Source organism: Falco cherrug, chromosome 9 (genome assembly GCF_023634085.1).
Source record: "Falco cherrug isolate bFalChe1 chromosome 9, bFalChe1.pri, whole genome shotgun sequence".
NCBI lineage: Eukaryota > Metazoa > Chordata > Aves > Falconiformes > Falconidae > Falco > Falco cherrug.
Window position 1 is genome coordinate 20,276,322 of NC_073705.1, and position 25,732 is coordinate 20,302,053.

General features: G+C 36.0%; 1 protein-coding gene across 1 annotated transcript in view; it reads left to right on the plus strand.

The window, feature by feature from the left end:
- RAB11FIP2 (RAB11 family interacting protein 2) overlaps window positions 1-17,670 on the plus strand; it is a 34,144-nt gene extending 16,474 nt beyond the window's left edge. Inside the window, exons 4-5 of the mRNA XM_005443861.4 lie at window positions 9,242-9,287; window positions 12,995-17,670. Of these exons, the coding sequence (XP_005443918.1) occupies window positions 9,242-9,287; window positions 12,995-13,222 (274 nt within the window). The 3' untranslated portion in view covers window positions 13,223-17,670. The remainder of the gene's footprint in view (window positions 1-9,241; window positions 9,288-12,994) is intronic.
- Window positions 17,671-25,732: the final 8,062 nt, after the last annotated feature.

Below are 25,732 nucleotides of genomic sequence, written 5' to 3' on the forward strand. Positions count from 1 at the left end.
TGGTTCAGCAACAGTTGTCCCAGGATTATCTGAAAATTATTATTTTCATTAATATTATCTATTATTTTTACTTCAGGCAGGTTTAAAAAGTATTTTGGAAAAGCAAAATAAACCTGCCTGGTTTGTGTATAATACTAGTTGTCAGGAAATCACAAAACATGGCCCCCTAATTTCTATTAATCTCTGCTCTGGCAAAAGCTTGTCTATGGCTTTGGTTAAATCTCTTAGTCTCCCTGCTCTTGATCTGTAAAATGGGGATGATATTTTGTTACCTCTTACGAATGCTAAGTGGAGAAATTAGTGTTTTTTTAAGGGGTTTATAGAGATGGTATTTCAGTATTACATAAGTGTTAAGATTAGGGGGGGTGTTATTGTCTGGTGTAGGAGTAATATAGATATTTATGAGCTGATTTCTTGACAATTTAAAAATGCTTCAGTCTCACAGTGAAACCAGAAATTTGCTGTTTTTGCAAATATTACAGAACCTGTTCCAGAGGATTTATATCATACAGCCAATGAAGAATTTTTAAGCACACAATATGTCTAGTATTTTAAACCAGCATTTACTAATAATAGTTTTGTCTTCTTACTTCTTAATCCACTGCTTTGAAACTTTTAGCTAATATTATCTTAAATTGCATTCATTCTTACAATTACTGCTGTTGTCATGGCTCTCAAGGTTAATTTGCAATCAGGAGCCACGTGGGTTTTTGTATTGAACACAGTTAGAGAAATTGAGGGTACTCCTGGAAAACAAAGATTGTTTTGTGCCACGACCAAACCTTGTGCATCATTTCTCTGAAATTGTTTGTGTTTAGGAAAATACACTACAGTAGGCTAATAAACTGATGTGAAAATTTCTCAATTTACACCACTTGACAAGTGCTAAAAGAAAAGCATCTTTAATTTTAATGTGTTATTAGGACCTTTTTAGAGAGATTGTACAAGTTATTAACAAGGTCCTCTGAGACAGGAGACGGGTAATTAACAAGACCTACAGAAAGAGAGTTTAGGTAATTAACAAGATCTTAGGCACTGGACACAGGGAAACAAATAGTCCAATATTTAAAGCTGACAGGTTGTTACTAGTCTGATCGAGTTCCAGATCTGGGAAACTGAATTGATAGATGTTTGGGAGCTTTCTAAGAAACTTTATATGTAAGCGTGTGTCTGTGTATACATATATGTATAAATATACAGAGAAATGCATTTTAAAAACCCTTTAAAGTGGCACTTCCATGACCTAAGTACTGTTAAACTTACAGAAAAGAAGATAAAGCTTGTGTCTACATACTGGTTATGCTTTTATCTCAAGATCTGGCAAAAAGTATGTTGCATTCTAAGCAGTGTGGAAGATGGAATAGTGGAGGAGAAAGTGACGTGTATCTTACTAGGATTCACTGTAACAATATTTATTTATGTAACTAGTATTTATTTTTTTCTGTGCTCTTTTATTGCTTCAGCTTACTTTAAAAATTGCAACTAAAAAAACCCCAAACAAACACCAACACCACCCCAAAAACTCAATCCAACCCTTAAACTCACCTATTTTGGATCTTTCTGCTTTGTCTACAAATTCAGAAATACATTTCTGAATGTGGTTATTTTCTTCAGCCTCTCCCTCATACTGTCATCACACGTAGCTGTTAGAGCTGCCTGCCTCTCCAGTGTTGCCTGTTCCAAACAAATTAGTATCTGCAGTTTCATTTTTCCCTATGGATGTAATGTTTGAAATAAGCAATGTCTCTGCATTTTGATATGTTCATTACCAGATTTGGAAAAAAACAAACAAGTGAGGTGCCATGAAAACATGAGGCTCTTGATAACCGCAGTGTGTTCAGATCGTATTAAAGTCGAAAGAACAGCTGACATCTGTTAACATTTCAGCAAATACTAAAATCTTCTATGTGTGACAGTTAACTAGTTAGAAAAGCTTTTGCAAAATTATCGTTTTGCTCTGACTTTCTAGGTTACTGCTTGTCTGTTGAGCTGTTAGTAGAGCAGGTGCCTGTCTGTAGTCAACTGCCATTGTAAAGTAAAACCTGTTAGCTTAAACCACAGTGAAGAGAAGTTATTAGAGCAATAACTTCATCAAAGATAAATGACTGTTAAATGGTTTCAGTCTCACCTATTCCATACAATGTGCCAGAGACATAGTTACTGGCCACGGCTACATTGGAGTGAACCCCAGCAGTTGCCTGGTCAGATCAAAGGGTTGAAATGACTGTGTATTTCTTTACCAAGTAGGTCATCCTTTTCCAGTTTACCGTGCAACTTCCTATTTTTAATTTTCATGTGCCTTGTTCAAAAATGTTGATCTCTAACATTTAATTGCTTGTTTGCTAGAGTAATAAAGTCTATTCTGACATTTTAACGTGTATTTATTTCTGTTAGTGAAAAAATGACATCAGGTGAACTGTGATATTTTCAGAATTTTGTTGCTCCTGTCTGTGTTAGCCTGTCTTTAAGAGCAGTGTACTTCTGCATTGCTTTTCCTGAAATGAATTTTTGTCAGTTCTCTGCTGAAATTTGACTAGACTTATGTCTAGTCAACTGTGATTATCTATAGTCTAGGTACAATATTGATAGGCTATGACAGTGCTTTAATTATACTGTAGACTGTTAAAATTTGTTAATTCAGTGTGGTAAAGCTGTCAGTAAAGCGTTATTTCAGCAAAATAGACACATTACCGGCATGTGAAAGGTAAGGGGGAACTACAGAACAAGCAGAAGTCATGAAAGGATTCTTAGTCTGTTCTGCCAGGACTGCTGCATGTCATGAGAGAAGAATGAAATCTTTTGCAAAGCTACTACAAAGCAGTGGTCACAGTATTTGGGACATTACTGGAGTGGGTTGGAACAACCCATTCTTAGATAGATATTATAGGAATACCTAGTATTAATCTTGACTTTTGCAGACTCTTCACCAGCAATCACTTACTCCTAATTAGTTGTCCGTTTCAGGAACGTTGTTTTCAAAGTTGCAAAGTTCATCCTGCTGGCTGCATGACAACGTTTTTTTCAAGCTTTCATTGTCTGTTGGTGCACATTATGGCATGTGAAATTTTTTTTGAGTGGATGCACAAAGATTATTATCTCTACCAATGCGAAGTGCACTGCCTGTTCTATTTTCTTAAAAGAAAAAAAAATTAAATAGTTATATGCAGCCTCTTTGTTGATAAATGCAGAAGCTATGTAAAACCGATGCACTTCTTTTTTTCCTATTTCATTATAAGAAGACAAAATTAATGCTATTTTTTTTAAGCATTTAAAAACGTTTCTGGAAATTTCAATATAAAATTTTACTTTAGGGTTGATTGATTGTCTTTTCCAATCTAAATGATTCTGTGATTTTTTTTTGGTTGACTTACAGATCTCTAATACTAAGGTATTCTTATGGAAGTGCTGGCACAACTTTTAGTATAACAGTTCTTTAGTGGTCTCTTGAGAATAAAACTTCATTAGTTTTTTAACCACAGCACAACAGCCTAGTGAAAGGAGGAATATTTATATGCTTTAAAATATTAACATTTTATGTAAAACTGTTGTTGTTTGTTTCCAGAAACTTTAATTAAAATTCAGTTGAGTACACTGTGTGAGATCGGTTTTGATTTTAGAATGTCTTGTAAGTCCTGAATAGTAAAAGAATTTGCACAAGTAATGCGTCCAGCAGTGTGCAAGTACAAGTGCCATTATTTTAAGATACTTATATTTTTGGAAGGAAAAGGCTAGCATTCTGATAGAGCTCATGAATGCAGCCCTGTATGCCTCCACTTCCCTTGATCTGTCTCCGCTTCAGAACTGGTCACCAGCTTGTTGTGGATTCAGATTCGTATCTGTTTTCAAAATGAAGGTGTTCATACAAAAAGCTAAAATTTTGTTAAATTCTTTTGAGTTGTTTTAACTCAAAGCTGCTGTGCTTCTAGGTAGTTGCATGGTTGTGTTTCTACTGCACTAAATGTGAAATATATGTGAGCCACAAGAGAAAAGGCTGCTTCCTTGAAGTGTGTATTGTTCAGGACCATTATCAAGCCCTGTATTCTGAGACTGTACGTTCTTTATCTCACGGAAACGTCTGCCATCTTTAAAGGGCTCTGTAGAGTGCAGCAGTATACTCATGAACAGACCATTTCCAGAGAAGTCTGTGTAAAGCATGTGTAGTTTGAGAAAATTATTTGCAAGGGAAGTGTGCCTTATGTTCAAAGTTCAGCGGGTTTGGTCCAGTTTCTTAACTCCTGGCATGAGACTTTATGGTAATGTTAAGAAAATGGAGTGATAGCAACAAAACCTGATACTCCTTTTGTGTCCTCCTGGGGTTACACAAACTCCAGAAGGCCATGGAACATGGCTTGACAGCAGGACAATTTATATAGTGAAGTGTCTTAAGTGATGTTCCCCAGAATCTGATTGTGAAATAAATGGTAATATGCTTACTCCATACTTGCTTAGCTGCCAGACATGACAGTCATTCCTTCTCAGAGTATAAAGTGATGTCTGCATTGCCAGACACAGCAGGCTAATAATATTCTATGGAAAGCAAAGTTTCTGAATTTCATTAACTGTATCTGATTTTATTAATTTCTTTTGTTTTTCTAGTACATTGGTAATAACTCGAATTGCATCCTAATATTTTAAGGTTTTGATATGTGTTGTGAGAATTCAAAGAAAAATGCATAAGCACTGTAATAAGAATCAGTCCAAAGACTGAGAAATAGTAATATTGCAACTCCGATGGAAAATGAACATGGTAGAGCTTTGCTAATTGCCTGTTCAGAGACATTCCATATTAAAGGAAAAAAAACTAAAAACTCACACTGAGCTTATTGATATAGTGGATATTTTACAGGATGTCAAGTTAACATAGAAGATTTCAATACTTTGAATAGTAATGATTAATGCAAATATCCTAGATTTAATTTCTATTAGTATACGGTACAATGATCATATAACTGATATGAATAGCAAAAGATAAGTAAAATGCTTTTGCTCCTTAAGAAACTATGCTTTCCATACAGCATAATTTAGGAGTGTGACTCCCATTCATAATGTTGTCAGAGTAAATGGTTCAGGCACTAAAACATTTAAATCACTTAGAGCAGAGATTTTTTTAAACATTGTTTTAATCTCTGGGCATTTAGAAGCTAAATATTTAAGCAACCACTAGACCTAATGTTTGAATGTTGATAACTACCATTAAACTTCAAAAGACAAAATTACAAGCTGCATTCATAAACTTGAGCTTGTGATACATCCTACGCTCGTCTCCACTGTGTTGAAGTTTCTATACAAGCTGCAATTAATCGACACGTAACGGCAGTATTTAGCTGCCTCATAAAAAATAGGTGTTATGAAAAAAAAGTAAGTTTAATATGGTTCTAATGAAATATATTTAAATAGGGAAAATAAGAAAGTATAAAATAATATGCTTGCTATGATTATGAAATAGTCATTCAAAACACTGTACAGAATCAGCATTGCAGTATGTTTGTCTTCATTATTCTTATACTATTTTTATTTCTCATCACTTTTTTCCCCATAGCAACATAGCCATAGGAAAGGGTTCTCATCTCAGATAACCTAAACTGAAATCCAAACTACTAAAACCCCAGAAATTCCGACAAACTTTATTTATTATTCAGTAAAAATGTAATATAAAGGAAGTTACTTCCCAAGCAACTAAGTAATGGATATAATTTAATCTGGTAAAAATATCTGATATAAAGTAACTGTTAAGGAAACCAATTGAATTTCCAGATGAGTGAAATGGGGGATGTGACTGTTTGCTGTACTAGATCGAAGGAGTCGGTTCTACCTATAGTGGGGTAGGGGGGCGATGTAGGAGTTGGTGGCTTGCATGGTCAGCGTCACCTCCCTGGTTGTACTGCAGCTGATTTTGAATCTGTGCCGGTGTGATTTACTTCCCTGTGGCTATTTCCTAACTTTCTCAAAGGTGATTGGAGTGAATGAACATTTAGTAGTTGTAAGAGACAAAACTGTTAAAAATCATTATAGGACCTGGGATATAACCTTGAGGCATACAAGACTCGGTGGTGGTGGAGAGGGGGGCTGCTTGTGCTGTCTGGGTAAGTGGGAAAGGTAGAAGATGCTTGCTTTCTTGAGATGATGAGAGACACCGAAGCAGGAAGGTGGATGAACTCTTTTCAGTGAGCAGGAGGAGGAGTAGTCAGGCCAGTTTGTGTCGGTTGAAAGATATGTCCGTGGGAGGGTGTTAGACTCAGACATAACCGCACCTGGGAGTTACACAGCGTTAATGACGATGAGCCAGAGAAACTCGGTTTGACTGTAGTTCTCAGAGTGAGTTGGCAGAAAGTCCATTTGTTAGAAAAGAAAAATCTTTTTACTTGTAAACTGAGCAAATTTAGTTTGGGCATAACTGAGAAACAGTAATTGTAGAATCCCACAGTGCCAGTTTTTTGCAATCGCTGTTCACAATGAACTGCACTCAAAAAAAAAAAAAAAAACAAAAAACCAACACCCAAAAAGAGAAACTTTTTTTCCCAAGCTATGAATAGTTTTTTTGCGCTTCCATAGCAAAAGTTCCCTGCCAATTTATCAAACCCTGGGGAAAAAACAGAGATGGGACTATAACTAGCACTATCAGTATGAACTGTGATTGTAACAGTAAAAAAATGACATTATTTTTTATAATTGCTTAGATCAGTGATTTCGGAATGCTTTTACGAAGTCAAGAAAACGGCTGCTCAAAGGAGGCTTACGATGGTTGTACAGCATGTGGGCTGTAGTCCTAGAGGCATGTTTTCTGTAAGCTGTTACCAGTAATCAAGTGAGATGGTAGCTTTAGGGGTATATTATTGTGATGAAATTTAAATTAAAACATAAACACTTTCATGAATTTCAGTACACCAAACATGCAACTCCCCCAAATGTACGCATTCATAATTTTACAGTATTTTCTTTTGAGGTATTACATGGTCCTTGGACAGTGAGTTATGGGTGCAACAGTGAGAGCCTGCATCTGCTCACGCTCACCTCGGTCTGGAAGCACTGGCAGGAAACCCTGTGGGGCTCAGTGGGGCCGTGGAGCTCCCACCTTACAGGCAGACAATCTGATTTTTAAAAATGTTATATGCAATCTCAGCACCTGTTTCTTCCCTGAGAAACAGTAAATTTTCCACGTATCTCTTTAAACTATGAGTAAAGGTATTCATGGGGTTTGGGTTTTTATTGGGGAATATTTGGTTTAATAGTTTTTCATTTTTTGCAAGTATATTCAAATTGCTTCATGTAAAATACGCAGATGTGCTCTTTCGTAATTGCAGTTAAAATGTCCACGTTAGAGAAACAATTGCAGGTTTTTTAGCTGAAAAAAAAAATAAATAAAATTAGGCTGTATTGCCAGTGATTTATATTTCTAATTTTCAAACGTAACTTTTCATAGTCAGAACTGCTGCTTTTCTTTTAAGCTGCTGCTATGAAAAATGAGGCCTAGAACTTATATCACAGAAACTATAAAGTCATTCAAGGCAATGAAAGTTCTTGCTTTTTTAACCTTTCAGAAAGTCACTCAGTTGAGCAGTCAGGCTGTATTATTCTATATCTTGTCTAACATGAGGAAACAGTCCCAAAAGAAAGATATCCCAAATTAACGCCACACTTCGTTAAATAGAGACATTCTTGGTTTTCACCAAGCTAATTCGATCCAGTTCAGTTAACTCTTTTTTTTTTTTTTTTTTTTTTTGTACTCGGATCACGAAAGGCAGTCATGAATGAAGCAAGTTCATCATGTGTTTGACACATCAGTGTGAAACTAAAAGGCGGGCTGTGAGGGAGGGTTCCTGCCTTTAGCTTTTTAGACAATACCCGATGAAAGAGGCCCCTCATTCAAAACTGGTCTCCAGCAAACTAAGCAGGCTGCTGCGGATCACTGTTACAAACAGGTATAATGGGAATTAGCCAGAACTTGATTTGTCAGACACCTCTTGGTTTCTAGTTGTGACTGTTGGTGTAATCCAATCTTTATCCAATATCCTCAGTCCAGCAGATCGTTCCCAAGACTTTTCTATGAGCAAAAAAACTGCCTTCTTTGGAAATGAAAAATAATGTACAGAATAAAAATTCTAATGTAAAAAAAAATTGTAAACATTTTTTATCAGGTTTTATATTTTATGTAATATGCATTTGTAAATTATGTCCTTTCCACTTCTATACCATGAAATATATGGCTTATAAATTCAGATAGCAGAGCGATGAACAGTCACAAAATACATGTTCCTTACTTTAAACTGCCTTTAAAATAATAAGAAAGTGTAAATATATTTTTGTAACTTTTTGCATTATTCTCAGTCAAATGCCACCCGTGACAGCCAGTACATGCAATCTGCCTAGTAGTTTCTGTCGTGTGAAAGAATGTCTGCTGTGATGCTACCAAGTAAATAGTATTTGTGGGAGATATCAAAATTCTAAACACATTTTGAGAGTTTGTTTTCTCTCCAAACTTGCTGTAGCAAGTACATAAGAGCATAGCAGCACTGATTTTTGAAGATACTTGCTAATAATTACAGCGACCTGAGACACCAGTAGGCCTGACACGTAGACAATGGCTGTTTTTATCAATATCAGTTGCACTTTTGCAGTTGAGGAAGAAAAAAATCTCAACGCAACAACATCGTGAAACAGCTTTGGTTTTTGGATATGTGGGATAATTGCTAGGTTTATAAAATAATAGATTATTTACTCAGTTTGAAGTATGGAGCAAATGGTGCTGTCCTAAGATGGCTTTTCAGCTCTGGCTTGAGCTGATGATCACACTGGAATTTCTAAAAAACCTTACTCCTCTAGCAGCTGCCATGAAAGCTGGGAATACATGCTAGTCTGCAGGGGTTTTGTTAACAATCTCATCCCTGTTTCCAGTCTATTTCATTTAAAGTGCCACTTTTTGCTTAGAAGCTCAAGGTAAGTCTAGAGATAAGAGAAGAGCTAGGGAAGCCTAATCAGTAATACCCTTCCTTGCATTTCTTAATTATTAAAATCTTATGACAAAAAGAATATGGAAAATACAAAAAAGTATGAACAACTAATATATTAAAATTTCCATTAACTTTGAATATTTCCCTACTTTTCCTGAATTCAACAAGTCAAGAAAACAATCATATTAAATATTTTACAGCTATGTGCCTCATTCAGTAGTGTCTTCTGGTAGATGTTTTCGTCAGCTAAGTATGCACCGCTAATATTTGGGGTTTTGGTTTTTTTTCCACAGTTTTAATACAAATCCTTCTGGCATTGAAGACCTCAGGAAAACAATGGTGAGTTATGAGGTATTATGGAAAGCCATCAGTAAATGCCAACTAATTGGCACTTGACACAGGATAAGCTATTAATCTTGTTTAACCTCTCATAAGGAAATGTTGGGGGTTTTGTTTTTTCTTTTGACATATCCAGAAAATCTAATTAGGAAATTACAGGCTTAATTTAAATTTGGAAGTAAAGGAGAGTTTTACACTCTATCTAGTGTACTTCTGGTATGATGATGTAGAGAAGAAGGGAAATATCAGATGTTTGCACACAAAGTAAAAAAGAGAACTGTTGCTTTGGGGTATTTCGGATGACTCTAGAGGTAGTAGTCAGGTGAGGAACTCTGCATTAGGCAGTGATGTATTAATTGACCTAACAGGAGTTTTCTGTCACTATAGTTGGAGACCTAAAGACAGTCTTTAAATGGCAAATCAAAATGTAAGTAATGAACTCATACATTATAGGAGTAATAATGCAAAATAATAAATGAACAGCCTCTCAGTAAACACTAAAAAAAGAAATACCTGAAGTTGTTACTCAAAATATTTTTTTGACTCTAAAAGAACCTAGAATAAATTGTGTACTAAGAAAAGACAAAAAAAAAATCCACAGATTTCCTATGCAGCGTCTTTTGTTGGAGGAAAATACAGTCTTACTAGAATTTGTTCTGTGAATAGATAAAATCTTTAAAAGTGGGTTTGTTTTCAATCTTTAAAATATATAGAAAACAAGTTTCACAAGCAAATATGACTTTGTACTGTTTGGGTTTTTTTCTGGTTTATGTAAATGCATTGTAATAACATTTGATGTTATTGTAAATGCCCAAGTTTTTATAATGTAACTAACTGGTGGGAGATGTCAGAGTATATGAAGGCTGCCTTTGATCAGATAGTAAACTGAATTCTACCAGGCGGTTACTTAATCTCTGACAAAAAGCGACATCAAAAAAATTGATTCAACTTAGCAGCTATTGTCTGTAAAGTAACCATAATTACAGTTTCTATGTGCTTGCAAATACACTACCTCAAATCATGTAATTTATTGCTGGTAAAAGCATCTGTTTAATTCTTTTAAGAAATAAGATGTGAATTGTTTTATTTAAAGGATTTAAAGGTGATAAAAGAAATCCTTGATGATTTTTGTTTTGCAATACCAGCTATCCTAAATGTCAGTTGTAGGATTATGAGGTGGTGCTCATTTAATACAAAATACAAATTAGGTGGAGAAGAAAATATATCTCAACCATAGTTTTGAATTAAACCATTTGATTATTATTTTTTCAAATATTCAAGATTGCTTTCTAAGGTGTTCGAAGTAATTTATTATTAGGTTCTGCAATAATAGCCCTCACCAAGTTATTATATTTCTTCCTTGTGCATCACATTTAGTAATTATGTTTGTATGTCTTCTACTCTGGTGCCAACACCTGTCTCTGAAAGCAGTGTTTAAATGGGAGCAGTAGCCAGTTGAAAGGGCGGTGTGAGCTCTTTAAGGCCTAATTAAGAACTGAAAGGAAGATGAACTAAGTAGGACAAAAGATGTGAAAGTAGCTTAGATGGTATTCCCAGAGCAGAATTCCTCATTAGAACAATAAAGAGATGATCAGAAATTGCCAAGCCTTCATTTTATCTAAGTCCGTTTCCTCTGGCTGTCAGCGTGTACCCCAGTAATATTCTGTAGCTGAGACAGTCATTCTTCGCACAGCTTATGATTCAGAATTTTTTTCCCTTAATAATTCATTATAAGATTAATGTTTTTTATCAAAATTTTAGTATCTGTTTTTGTAAAGATATAGTTGTTCCTTGCACATTCAAGTATCGCTTATTTGCTCAAACGGAACATTTAAAATCTTCTTTAACAAGCTTTATTTCCAAGTCCTAACATCCTTTAACTGGAGTTTTCTTGTGTAATTAATGTGATAGGTTATTCCCCCCTCCCCCCCCCCCTCAAGATCTATATGGAGCATGTGTATGACAAAACATCTTTAAAGCATATGTATTACGCACAATTTTCCAGTAAAGTTTATATAATAATCGAAGACATCATTGCCTCTTAATTCCTGTTCCTTTGTCAAATCAGAAAATTAGGGAAACACTGTGTTTTAGACATGGAAGTGTTAATAATCTTATTTAAAAATTTAGTACCATAAAGAGAAAATTTTATTTCCATCTTGTAGAAGAAAGTGTGCTAAAAATACAATGACCACAAAGTGAAGTATAGTTATCTCTTCTATACTTGTTGGAAATCAATTACCGATTTATAAATTTCAAGTTAACTGTTTTAATAAAGTGGGAGTTATTGATCACTTACAGTCTTGTAACTTGGTAGGTTTCAAATACTGAATACAGGTACATAAATGTGACATTAAATATCTCAAATGTAGTGAGAAACCCTTAAAAGCACATATTTTTGAGACCTACTGTACTATAATTGATGGAGAGGGGCTGACTGAGCTGTCGTACTTCAGCCTATTGCACCATCATCTTTAATTAGGCTTATTTGAAAACTTTGCTCACGTGTATTTTAATGATTCAGCATATGCCAATGTGCAAATATGGAGCTGCATGGAAAGAAAAGGAATGGAGCATGGAAAGGGAATTAATATGACTTTACTGTGTTGTTTGTGCTTGGTAGCTGTGCAAGCTTTATTATTTTTAATGACAAGTTTCTACTGTAAACAAAAGCTATCTTGTGTTCTTCTTCTGCCCTGTTAGAGGTGCAGAATTTGAAAGATTAGATTATTTTTCTTAATTAGAGGTTCTGTATCTTCCACATGTCTCCATTTCTGAATCAGATAAAACTTCTTGCTTAGCATGTCTAACTGTGCTAGTACTTTTATAACCCAAATCTCACAATCTTTTTCTCAATTAAGCATTTCCAAATTTTTCATAATCTGGTTACTTGAAGTCATAGCTAATCTTGACACAGAATAAGACATTGTAGTTTATAGTATTTTGGATCACTTGTTGCCTTTTGTTAAGGGGACTAATTTGTCCATCTCTGCTAATACCTGCATTTGCTGAGTTGTCAGAAATTTTTACAGAAACAATTATGTTTTCCCTACTGCTTAATTCTGGGCCCCTCCTGCATCCAAGCAGGCAAGCAGGCTCTTTCAGTAGTACACATTTCTGTCGTAAGTGCTCTGGTTCAAACAAGATGCAGCCTTTTAGTTTCACCTAAAATTTTAAATCGAAAAGTTTTGTTACATGATCTTGGCCAAGGCCTGGAGAACCACTGATGACTAAAAATACAATATGAAAGACAGATGAGGGCTGATGTCATTTAAAGCTAAGTAAATGTTTTGCTGTGATACACTCAAAAGGCGAGAACTTGGGAGAGTTACAGCGGGACTTGAATTCTCAGGGCTCTTTCTCTTGTTCTTCTGTAATGAAGGTTTCCCAAAGTGAACCTGCTAATTGTTCTTGTGCTTACTGATCGGTACGGTCATTGACGGTGTATACATCTCACTGAGAACGGTATTTTTTTCTGAGATGACAGTTTGGGAAACTTCGAACTGGGCAACCTGTCTCCAGTTGTCTGCTCCAGTGGGGGAGTTGGAGGGAAGAGCTCTAGAGCAAATGGAGGTGTGTTGCCTAAGGAAAGTTGCTTCTGTCAAGAGGTGCATGTGAGAAACATATGGAAAGCGATAACCCATCAATTTGTCCAGAACACTGAACTATTTAATAAAATCTCTTGTTTTTCTTAAACTTACCTGTAGGATGGAAATCCTTTTGACGCCACTGCAGGATACCGTAACCTTACTTACGAAGAGGTTTTGCAGGAGCTGGTGAAGCATAAAGAGCAACTTAAGAAGAAGGACACCCATATTCGTGAACTTGAGGATTACATTGATAATCTTCTTGTACGAGTAATGGAAGAAACACCTAGTATTCTCAGAGTGCCATATGAACCTTCTCGAAAAGCTGGCAAATTTTCCAAAAGCTGAGACAGCAATACTTGATGGTACTTTCTGCTGAATACAGTAGTGGAAGGAAATCACACATTAACTTTTCAACTTCTGTTTATTTCTTTTCTCCTAAGAAATTTCAGGAATCAAGGGAGGACAGGACTATGGCACGGGGCGGGGGGTTGTTTGTTTTTTACTCCAGACACTAGCAGGGACTGCCAAAATTAATATTCTGTTAGATTACCTGAATATTATTATTTTTCCTTTTTGAGAACACCTTTAGGTACAGAATGGTTATGGTACAGTTAATAATACACATTAAATATGTTCATGCAGTTTATGTAATAGCTTAGTGTTCACCACGTGGCAGTTTCAACTGGGAAGCCTGTGCTGTTATGAATGTTTTCTTGACTGATTATTGGTATTATGCAAATATATCGATTCTGATATTACAGCATGCCATCAAGACCACTGTTTTCAAGCCAGTGTAGTACACTTCACTAAACCTACATGTGGTTTGTTGCAATGGAATGTAGTTTGTTCTACACATATTAGAGGAAAACAGTGATGCACAGTCCTTGCAGAGTAAATGCTGTGTTCTATACAATGTGCTTTTTGTATAACAGTGTAAAAAATACCATGCCATTCCAGTAATGGCACATGCTGGAGTTAGTTATTTTACACTTAAATGCTGAATTTTGTGTATAATTATTGAACTTTGGTAGTGAGCTCATGACATAAGGTTGTTTTGAGGATCTTTTTTGTATGAAGTTATTGCATGCCTTTTTATATGTTAAAGTACTTTGAACAGTGTTAATAGAGTCGGAGGTAGGACTGGAGGAAAGTATGGAATAAAGATATGAATACTTTGTTCAATCAAAGTCTGCTACAGTGAAAATGTAGGAGAAATGAACAGAGTGACTTAAATAGACATAATTCAAAAAATACATAACTGACTCAATTTAAGGTTGAGTTTTACATGATACATATCTGTCTTAGTTTTTTTTAATCTTATGACAAGGAAGTATATGCCTTTAGAAATAGGCTATGTTGCTTAAAGACATACAAAGTACTTAGAAAGGCTTTTGATTTAAAAAAAATCTGTATGTGTGTAAGTACTTCTAAAAGTCAGTTTTCACTGAGGCAAGTGAAAGAATGTAGTAAATGTCTTCCTGATCATTTAATAATTGTAAAATGACATATGAAAAAGGTATCTGTTATTCAGTAAATGTATTCAGTGATGAATGTATAATGGGAAAATACTATAGGAGAAGAATCCTCACAATATTAACATAAATAGATATTTTAATTTTCTTCCTGAGAGTCTCAATTGGATTCTCTGTTGCTGTGAAACAGTAAGATGATATTAAAATAAGGTACAGAGAATAGAGAACTGTCTGTCTTTTCCTCCTCTTATTTTTCTACACCTGATCTGTTTGGGTTTTTTTCTTATAACACCATGTAATCACTGTTGCTGGGCAGGAAAAAAATTCTAAAATTAAATTCCAATTTTTTGTTGTTGTAAAAGATCTAAATATGTTTTCATTTTTAAAACCACAAAAAACAGTAATATCTTGAATAATTATGACCTGGAGAAGTTGGAAAAGTTCTATTATCTGAATGCTTTTGATAATGTTAGTATTGTATGACAGCACAGAATTATTCCTGTTAGAAAAAAGTACATCTTTGTACAGTTGTTCTCAGATTTCATTTACTCATACTTGGCTTTTTCTTCTTCTCTTCTTTCTTTCTTCTTTTTATTTTCTTTTTTATTATCATTATTATTATTTTTTAGCAACTACCTCCCATCTCCCTAGTGCTATGTCCCTAAAACATATGCAGTTTGAGTGTTCCCAGCCCACCGTTGGGATCCCTTAGCATAGATCATTGTGCCTGGATGGAGCCTGAGTGATTCAAGCCCCACCTAATTGTAGTGCTCTGCATTTAGACATTTGCAGCGCAGCAACGGGCCCACTTATCAGGTAATCTTTCTTTTGACAACCTAAGGATTTATCAAGTCCAGTACCTCATAAACCACGTGAATGTTCTTTTGACCCACTTAAGATCTAAATTACTGTAAATTTATTGTAATATATACAAAGTGCCAAAGGTTATGTACTACATTATGGTACGTTTACTGTTGGAAGTTACGTTTTGCACTCAATTAGATTTTAATTTCCTAATTACACCAAGATGTATTTCAGTTACTCAGTATTTCCATAAAAGATCTTAAACATTTTCAAATGTTTGGCCAAAGCAAGTGGTTTTCTCATATTGTTAATGGGGAAGTGTTGTGCAATTGTTTTGAATTCCACAGTCATTTTCAAACTAAGTGGTATGAGACCATCTGTAGTATCTCCGATGATTGAATCATACACACCAATGGGGTTTAACAAATAAACTAACCAGAGAATATGCTCCAATGACTTTTCACTTGCGAGCCAACTTATAATTATTAAAATGAAACTCTACTATATTTAGCACCTCTGAAATCACTCCTTTTAGAATGTAAATGTAGAATATCAAACTGCATAATTGACTAAAAGCAGATCATTTGACATATTTGCATACCAGGAACGATAAGCAGATTAAAGGTAGCGAAAAGATCAATTTTTGTGCATTAGTGGAGAAATTTAGTGAAGCTTTGAATGTGCTATCTAGTCTTTATCTGATCTGTAAGTGAATAAAAGCACCTTTTGTTTCTAACAGTTTGTCAAGAAAAAGGGGAGAATGACAAATGCAATTTAGGACAAGGTAAAGTTACTAAGAGAGGCAGAATGGGACATTTACAACTATGAAAATATTTTTATAGAGTTCCTACAACTAAAGATACAGGCTACTTTTGGAGCAATTCTGGAAAGATTACATGCATGTAATTTTCTGCTTAGAAAGAAAATTTTAACATTTTTCTATATTTTGAGATTATTTTTGCAAAGCATCTTCACCCCAAGCGTATTTTTTGAACCATGCAGCTTTTGAATGAAAACATTTCATACAGAGTCATTTATATGTTGCAAACAAAGGAAATTCTGTTTCTGCCATAGGATAAAATTGTAAACTTTCTTGTAGATCATTTTAAAACCACAATAACATGCCACTTACAGTCAGTCTTTCTTGCCCTTTGAAATGTAGGGATGAAACTTTTGGATATCTCTACATTATTTTGATTTCTTCTCTCAAAAATTAGCATTTAAGTTCATCCATGCACACACTGTACTTTGAAGTTATCCTTTGAACACCTCTGCTCATAGCCATGTATTTTACTTACTTTAAAGAACAAATATCATGGCCATACTTTAATGTTGTAAGTAATATAAACTTTCTGCCATTCCAGAAGGATGTTTAATATTTATGTATGTTACCTCTTGCTGCTGTATTTTATGTTTAGCTTGGTTTTCCACCTACTAATGAATGTAGCATTCTCCCTAGATTATACATAACTACATTTATTGCTGCTGGCTCTGTATCAAGAACTATTTGTAATTTTCCAGCTGTGAAAATGTTGCCTTGCATTTAGGAAGGTTTCATGATTTGGGGACCTAATGAAAATCATGCTCATTAGGTACTAGGCTGCAATTCTTTCTGTACAGGATGCCCCTTTCTTACATGCATCTTAAAACAAACAGAACTGCTGTCTTAATATGTTTACTGCTGCACTGGAGGTTTGTTTACACTTCCAGCTTTAAAGAAAAATTATTGTCCTATATCAAGTATGTAAAGTAAGCTCATGCTTTTTTGCTCTTTATGTATCCATTACTGTTGTAGATACGATAGAAGCATTAGCTGTGGGCTTTTAAAATGGTGATATTTAAAGCATGTTGACTAACTTCCTCTGTTTGAAGTCCACGGTGAAGGATTATAGCACTGCTGTGTTGATGATGCTAGATTTAAGGGTCTGTCAGCACTTTCAGTATGAAACCCTGTTTTCAGGGATTTATAACTTCTAAATGTAAATACAGTCACTGGAAGTATTTAATATGCAATAGGTAGCACTTTAATCTGTTTATGAAGGCTGTTGAGATCTGTTTCTGAAGTCGTGGGTCTCCTAAGGCATGGTGGGCATTTGCTTTATCTTTCATAATTTTTACATGGAGGAAGCCACTGGATGTTACAAATGGTAGAGCCATTCCTATTCATCTTAGAAGCTTCCAGATGTCTTGTATTACAACATACTCCAAAAAGCTGAAGATCCAGGTTATATAGGAAGTCTGTAAAAGATATGAACATTACTTATAACTTAAGAGTTGATTTTCGTCTCGTGCAATCAATGGTAGTTTGTCTACATTAAATAATGGTACAGAATCACAACTATATGCACATGTGAAAACTATAAACTTAGAATGCATGAAAAACTTTTTTTGTTTCATTGTTGCAACTTCAACTCCTTTAATTTGATTAAAATGTTATCTTAATATTTTCATTTCTGTTCATTAAATAAATATTGCATGTCTAACACTAATAAAGCACCACAATGCACTACCGCAGTATTTCTCGAATTGTGATATTAATCTGTTATGCAAAGCATGTAACGCTTTAAGCTCCGCTTAAATATGTGTTTGAAAGAACCATGCTGTGAAGACTCTCAGACTCCAGAGAAGTGTATTTCCTTAGGAACAGCTCTAAATGAATATCCCAGCTGTTTGCAGGGTAGCCATTAAGAGAAATCTCTTCAGTAGTGTCCAAAATGTATAATTAGTGAAAAAAATGGCATGTTCTTAAATGCACTACTATGTGTGTCGTCTTTTGTGTGACAGCTGCAGTCCTTTTAAATGCACCATTCCTCTGATTCTGTGGTTGTGTAAATATTACTAGGAGTTCTTCGGCACTGCAGGCCAGAACTGCATTTAGCATGAGGACAAACACTGCAAATTTTTTATATGGAAAACATGATGCGTATTTCTCTTCATGCTTGACAGAATAAAATGCAGCCAGAATGGCAGAAAACCAGAGCATTCTCCCTTGTCCATAGGTATTTTTTTCCAGTGCTCACAGAAGTTTTTCAGCATGCTTTTCTCAGAAAAGGAATGCTTTCGCCTGTCATCTTTTCCTCTTCCTTGAGGCAGCAAGGCAGCAAAGTCTGTCCCCTGACAGTAGTAGGTTTTCTGGGTGCTAAGAAGATATGCAGAGTGGTCCTGACCCAGGAGAAGAACGCCATGAGTAGTTCACCCCGTTACTTGGAGGCTTGAATTTCCCTGGGATGCAATTCCCTTGCAGTTAACTTGCTCTGTGACTGGGTCCTTTGTTGTACAGCTCTGAACTTGGGAGAATGAGAAAGGGTTCTTCTCTTTGAGGTATCCATGGAATGTGGTGGATATGGGAAAGCAGTGTAATTTTTTGAGGTGTGCCTGTACTTACACATGCTTTGCTGTGCAGGTTTCCATCAGCTGTTTCATGCCGTGTCTCACTGACTTTACAACTGTCCTGATGGGTGAGTAGATGAGGAGTGAGGACAGAGGAGGAAGGCAGGTTTCTGAAAGCACCATGCTGCATATTAAATACCAGTTTCCATCTGTAATTCACATTTGGTAACTAATCTCAGTTCCTATGCCCATCTGAAAGTGGAGCCAGCACAATTTCCCTGCCTCAGAGGCATAATGTATGTTAGTTGATACCAACCGTAATTCTATTGTCAATGTAAGAGCCCAGCTTGATTAAATAGTTTCCTGTTTCCTCAGCATGGAGTTGATTTTGGGGTTTTCATTATTTAACATCTCAACCCCATAATAAAAGTTATCAAGGATATTTTAAATATACTTTAACAGTTAAAAGCTATTGAAACACTTAGATGTAAACTAGAAGGATTATTAAGGACAATTCTCTCTCCAGTTACATTTATTAAAGCTAATTCTTTATGGAACCATAGAGAGGAAGACCCGGGATTTCATTTCCATGTTTTAAATTGTTTTTATGGGAATGTTGTGCAAGCTCTGGCTGCAGCGCACTTGGGATGCATTGCCCTTTTGTGTAACACGGGGCACATTAGTAAAGTTATAAATAACGACAATGAAAAACAAATCCTGTCTCTTATCCTGCATTAACAAAATGTTGGGTTATTTTGTTGGATTATTCTGTAATAGTGCCATTTTATGAGAGAGAGGAGTAAGACTGTCTGCTAAAAGAAGCTATTTTCTCTTGCCTGGTCTGCTTACTGAGTAACGATGACAGAAGGCTACCACACTAAGTACAGCCCAATTTGAAAACTGTGTGGCATTGGGCAATGTTTATATAAATAACAGTAAATTCAATGCTGGAAGCCAATGGCTATTACATGGAGATTATTGCAATGTATTTATAATATGTTTTTACGTCATTTAGCAACGTAGATCAGTCTTTGATAAATGCACAATGATTTAGGACAGAAAAGTTACTCTCCGTGGCTACATACTGACATGTGTGTACTTTAAAAGCAAGCAGCTGAAAAAGGTTTTAGGGAGATGCACCATTAAAATGAAGCCAAACATTAAAAAGGGGGAAAACTTCATGGGATGGTCTTTTGTTTCAGCCTTAACTGTATCTGCTGTGTGGCACAGAGGGAGTGAGTAGAAACAACATTGAGGAGATTCCACTGTTGGGATCCAAAAAAACCCAACAACAAAAAGTTGGTAGGACTAGGGTTCAGATTTTAAGGGATCTGTTTGCCCAGCATGTGCCAGATCAGTTTTGTAATAGGAGGAGCTAACACGGCATCCTTCCCTGGCGAGACCAGTGTGGGGGTGAATTCCCCCCCAAAAAAGTGGGAGTTTAGAAGGATTAGTTCCCAAGGTTGGTGTCAGGCAGGAGTGCAGGGCTTTAGGCTGCTGTCACCTCTCCTTTTTGGGGCCCTCTGACACTAGTATTAACTTTAGGGATTAAACAAACGACTTCCCTAGGAAAGCTGGGAAGTGCCTGAAGAAATCAGGTGTACACAGCACGGGGCTGGCCTTATTTGTTCCTTGAGGTAGGTGTCTGGCTCAGGGGCTCATGGAGTCTAACAAATAACCGCCAAAATGTGTCATATCGCTGCCACCTCTAAATGATTCATTCAGGGCCTTCTTGGGCAGTGAATGTCTCCTTCTCCGATAACTTGGTGCTTACATTATGAATTCCTTGAAAATTGACTCCCTGGGACATCTTTACAGGAGACATCAAGGGTTTCCATTTAAATTTAATGAACATTATATAATTTGCCAAGGACTTCTACAATGCAAGAAAATCTGCCTCTTTGAGGCCAGACCTCCGTCAAAATAGTGGCAGCTTCATGGGATCCTTTAAAAACACTGCTGACTCTCCAGCTATGTATATTTTCTAATTCCTAATAAAATATTTTCCCCATTAAAGCAGCTTATTTCATTAATTTACAATTCATAGCATAAATATGCTTATATTTTGCTATTGTAGATTACCTTGTACTTATTTTTAAGGAACACGGAATCACAAAGTGTGAAATGTCATTTTTTTAAAAAGAAAAGTCTTGTCTTGTGCATAGCAATTGCATTTGGATGAGAGTTTTTCAATACACTGTTTTTAAGGAGTTTTTACATGCTGTTTTAAACTAAATCATTAAACGCGTATAACAAGCAATTTAAGGTGTTCATACAATTTATAGTTGTAATTCCTTTAGAGATATGTTCTCCGATATTTTATAGTTATGATCCAAAAGCTACTACAGTAACATATTTTAAACTGTAATATTGTGAAGAGTCTAAATAATTCTTTTCCAAAGTATACAGAGCCAAAGTATCTTATTTACTCTTTTGTGTATTGTAGAAGTTAAAAATGAGGTCTGGGAGAATTAAGGTTTTCTTAAAAAATTGTACAAACCTGTGTGTTGCATTGCAGTGCCCCAGGACTTGGGTGTGTAGCCTCAGGCGCTCCTTTATCCAGCAGAGCAGCATCAGATTTGCTTTATTGCTTTATAAACGGGAGGACAAGAGAAGAGCAATTGGTTTACAGCAGGTGCTAGGTACTGCTTTTACTGACCACGGGAAAAAATCTTGATGCTTTGTGAGGTGTGGTCTTGACTTTTTGATGTCTGTAAAGTATAATGAGTGTGAATACCAGGCTTATGTGTTTCCAGGATCAAATATAGAAAACTTCCTATTTTCTTACATTTCCACAATTAAAAACTTGTATAAATAACAATTTCTTTATCGTTAGGGGCCAGATTATTGTTGGCTACAATACGTGTAAACAGTTTGCTTGGTTAGCATTACTGTCATTTAAGACTCTCTTGTAATTGGCCTCCTCATAATCCACACGCAGAATCCTGTGAAACAGTCTGGATTTTACGTTGAGAGACTCAATGAAAGGAACATCCAACAGCTGTGAGGAGAAATAAAGTAATCCTGATTAAAAGCAAAAAAAATTGTGTGATCTGAATTAAGATTCAATTAGTGGGTACTGAAAAATATTTTTTATGGTAAGTAGTTTAATTATAAATCTCCAGTATAATTGCTTTGGAAAAACCTCATCCCTTGTGTTTGATGGTATAGAATTTACTAACTCTATACCATATAGAGATATATATATCTACATATATATACTCTAGTAAAACCAAATACTAAGTTAAGGACTTGTGCTTGAGCTTTGTTTCATCAGTCACACTATCAGAGGGTTCAAGCAGCATTTTATTGCTGGAGTTGATCACAACAGAGTTATATTTACTGATTATAGCTGTTTTTTAAATCTGTTTCAGTATTTTCTGTGTAGTTTTAAGTTCTGGACATTTCACCACATTCTATTTCCAGCACTATTTAGAACTTGTTCCAGTTCTCTTCATTCTTATGCATGCCGATGTGCTAAATGCCTCCCCAAAGCAGCTTAGCTCTCACCATATTTGGAGGCTGTTCCTCTTCTTTGCTCTTGAGCTGTTTTGGATGGGGACTTACGTCTAAAGTCACAAATGAAATATGTGACAAGAGCTGACTGCCAAAACCGGGATCAAAGCAAGTTTCTGAAGGGCTCATTGGAAAACTATCTTGAACTTTGGAAGGATGGCTCAAAGCTACAGTCTAAATAGAGCAAGACATCGTGAAATAAATGTCAAGGTGGGAACAGATTTCTTGCATACGGCGCATGGCCCCTAAGACTAGACAGTCACTTTGTTCTTAGGGGAAAGGAGGCTTATAAGCAGATGAATTTCCAAATGCCTATCGGTCAGAATGGGTTGGTCGGGGTGTTCTTCATCTGCAAGCCCACAGACCTTTGCATTTCCTGTTTGGGCTTATTACGGAAAAGTGTGTTAGCCAAAGAGCATTCTAAACAAAAGGTAATATTTGTTGATAGCATCATGTGGGGCATCATTAACTGGTTTGAAAAGTTGCCAAGTTTGGAGATGTGTTCTGTTAAATACATTCAGTGTCTTCCTCATCTAACTTAAAAATATGAGAAGACTCAGCTTTGATATTTTAGTTTTGGCCAGTTCATCTGAATGAAGAAGTGACCACATTTTTCCCTGTATCCTTCAAAGAAATGTACATTCACAGAAGACAACTGCTGTAACTGAGTGATTGGCTGTACTTTGTGGTTCAGTATGTATGTTAAAAAAAAGCTGGCACTGGAGAAAAGAGAGTTCTTCTGTGAAAAACGTACACCTCCCTCACAATCACAGCATCTCTCAAGGTCCCAAGACTTTAAGGTGTTCAGAAATAGTAGGAGAAAACCATCCAGCCGTGATGGTCTTTAGCAACTGGGAGTCGTGCATTTAGTTAAAAAAAAGAGAAATGTTAATTTTACAAGGAAAGGAAATAAAACAGGTTTTAAATAGTGGCTGTATTGAAGGCTGATCCCATGCTAATATATAAGGTAGCTGTAGAAGGGAACAGCATCTCTCGCACAATGTAACAGGTGAGGAGTGAGCTTGTGGAGTTTTCCTGTGGTAGGTATGAGAAGCAGTGACTGCCTCCTTACAGGAGGCTATAACTGGCTAGCTGCAGTAAGCATCACACTTCAGGAGTGTGTTAGATGCTGTGAACACAAATAGTAACAGATTTCTCAGGTTTTCCTAGTGCCTGGAAAAAAACTACACCATTTTTTTCCCCAAAGTAAATTACTTGATTTACAAGCCCCTGCTTTCATTTTTTTTATTTATTTATTTATTACCCAAGGGACAATTAGCAGATGTACAAAATATTGAATATTATACTGCTTTATTTGATTCTTCCTTTGACTTGCCTTTGAAAGAAAAATTATGGATTTTAGTCTGACTAAAGGCTGATGGGAGTCAATGCTTTGTTCGAAGACTGACATATAGACCGAGAGTGCTGCAGTTATAAAGGGGCAATGTCAAGCTAGTTGAGTTCTTTCAACAATTAAAATCTTTCTGTGAAGTGGTGATCTGGCAGGAGCTCTTTCTGCAATGGCCTGGGAAACATCCTTCCCTCAATAAATCCCCATACAAAGTAGCCGTCGTTCTAGCTTGGGAAGAGTTACTAGCCTGATACTGCCCAGTTAAAATAACCACTCTGCAATCCCAGATACAAAGGGATGCTTTTTCTGAAGTATTTTTGAAGGCAATGCTTTCTCATTAGAACACTTTCAAAGATACGAAAGGATAAGATCATCACATTACAAAATTTCCAGGATTTCATCTTTTTCTCATTGCTAACCTAAGACTTGTACTTGGACAGCTGAGTCATTGTCTGAACACCCTTGAGCAAGTTGGTTGTAGCCCTTGCGGTTTGCACAGTAGCAGGTCTCAGCATGACATCTGGATTATTGTTATCCCTTTGCTATAGTACCCAATGGCACCACCGTATATTGTATCAGCTTGTATCTCTCAACTGCTGCTTATTAATTATTTAGACCATTGGAAAACTGAACCACCCTGCTTCCTGCAGGTATAAAATGTGTTTATTTAAGATGTGGCTCTGGAGTTTACACCACCTATTGCTGCCTGTGAGAAAAGCTGGCAGCATATCTGATAAAAAATAAGAATCTCATGTTCTCAGACGACTTCTCGTGAGCAGCAGAAGTCAGGAGGCTCACGGAGGCTCACTCCTATTTAAAACATTTTTTCCTTTTTTTTTTTTTTCCCCCTCTTGATCCTTACTAAGTAGGAAGTTCTGCAATTCTCAATATGTGTATTTATTTTTTTTCAAACTTTGACATTAATGCCATATTTTGGCATTATACTATGTCCAAATGAGCTTAAAGGGCAACTGAATTAACAGTTATCCCCACTTTGGGCTGGTTTTAATGACTATCTTGGATTCAGAGCAGTGGACCCTTATACCTGTTTTCAAAGTAGCAATTGGCTTTGCTGACATAGAGGAAAACTTAGGGCTGAGTATAAATCCTGGTCCCTAGGAATGGAATATTTTGGCTTGTCTGATGGTAAAGTTACACAAAAAAGTAATGTGTTAGTAGCCTAGGATTTTTGTGAGATGGCAGTAGCATCAGTCTGTTTCTGAAGCTTTTTCTCCCTCTGGCACACAGACAGCTAAGCGGTTGAAGCCAGTGATTTACACAGCTTCAGTTCTGAGTATGAACTTTTTCTTTAGCTGTTGAAATATTGTCACTCATGTTGGTGCACCTGTACTTTCAATTTGGCTTCAGATCAGTATAGAACATGCACTTTGGCAAGTTGTAAAAATTAGTTGAAGACTAATAATAAATAAAATGTCATCCTGCCCAAGCACGTTGTATTTTCTTTACTAATACAATTGCTCATTGAACTTATTTTCCAGATAGAGTTCTGTATATTTAAGTATGTATCTGAATAACTGCACTTTTAAATTCAAGAGTCAAGTAGCTACTTTGTATGCCGTGCTTATCTTAAATAGAGTTTGATTTAAAACATTTATCTTCCCCGGTATCATCTCCCATGTCAAAGCACATTTAAATCATGCTCTGTTCCTAAATATCGCTCGTGTTTAAAATGGTATCCAAGTACGAAAAAGTTTGATGAGTGCTCTGTTATTTGCCCACTTTGTAGTTATTAGCTGCTGTGCCATTGTTTTGAATATCACTGAAGCTGAGAAGGAGAAGCTTCAGCAAAGTAAACTTTTAAAAATTAAAGCCAAGGTCAGACTCCAGGGTTAGCAACACTAGAAGACTGCAATTTAAGATGTGTGCCATTATGCAAAATCATGTGCTGAGTTACAGCCTCAAGTCTCCATTGTGATCTGTGAGGTTTCCTACCTAAAAATATCAGAGGAATTTCAGGAGGGGGTTTCTTTTGTTTCTCCCTTACATCTTGACAGAGAACGATGCAATTCTAGCAGTAGTCATCTTTTAGATCAGTAACTCAAAAGAAAAACTGTTATTCCAGGAATGTGTAGGAAGTGCATCGCTTCAGTGAAGGCAGCAGACTCAGCATGAGACTTGGGAGCCATTTGGCACCTTGTCACATTTTATGGATTTGCACCAGTAGAACATTCAAGCAGCACCTCTGAATCTAGAAATAAATCCGTTAAGGGACAGTAAGTGACCCACTATTTTACTGATTATGTGCTTCATATTTAAACTAAACACTGTCACAGCTAAGTGTTTTTTTCCAAGATCTTCACTTTTCCTTAACCTTATTCTGCATCTTTTCCTTCAGGCGATCAGAAAGCACAAGCACACAGT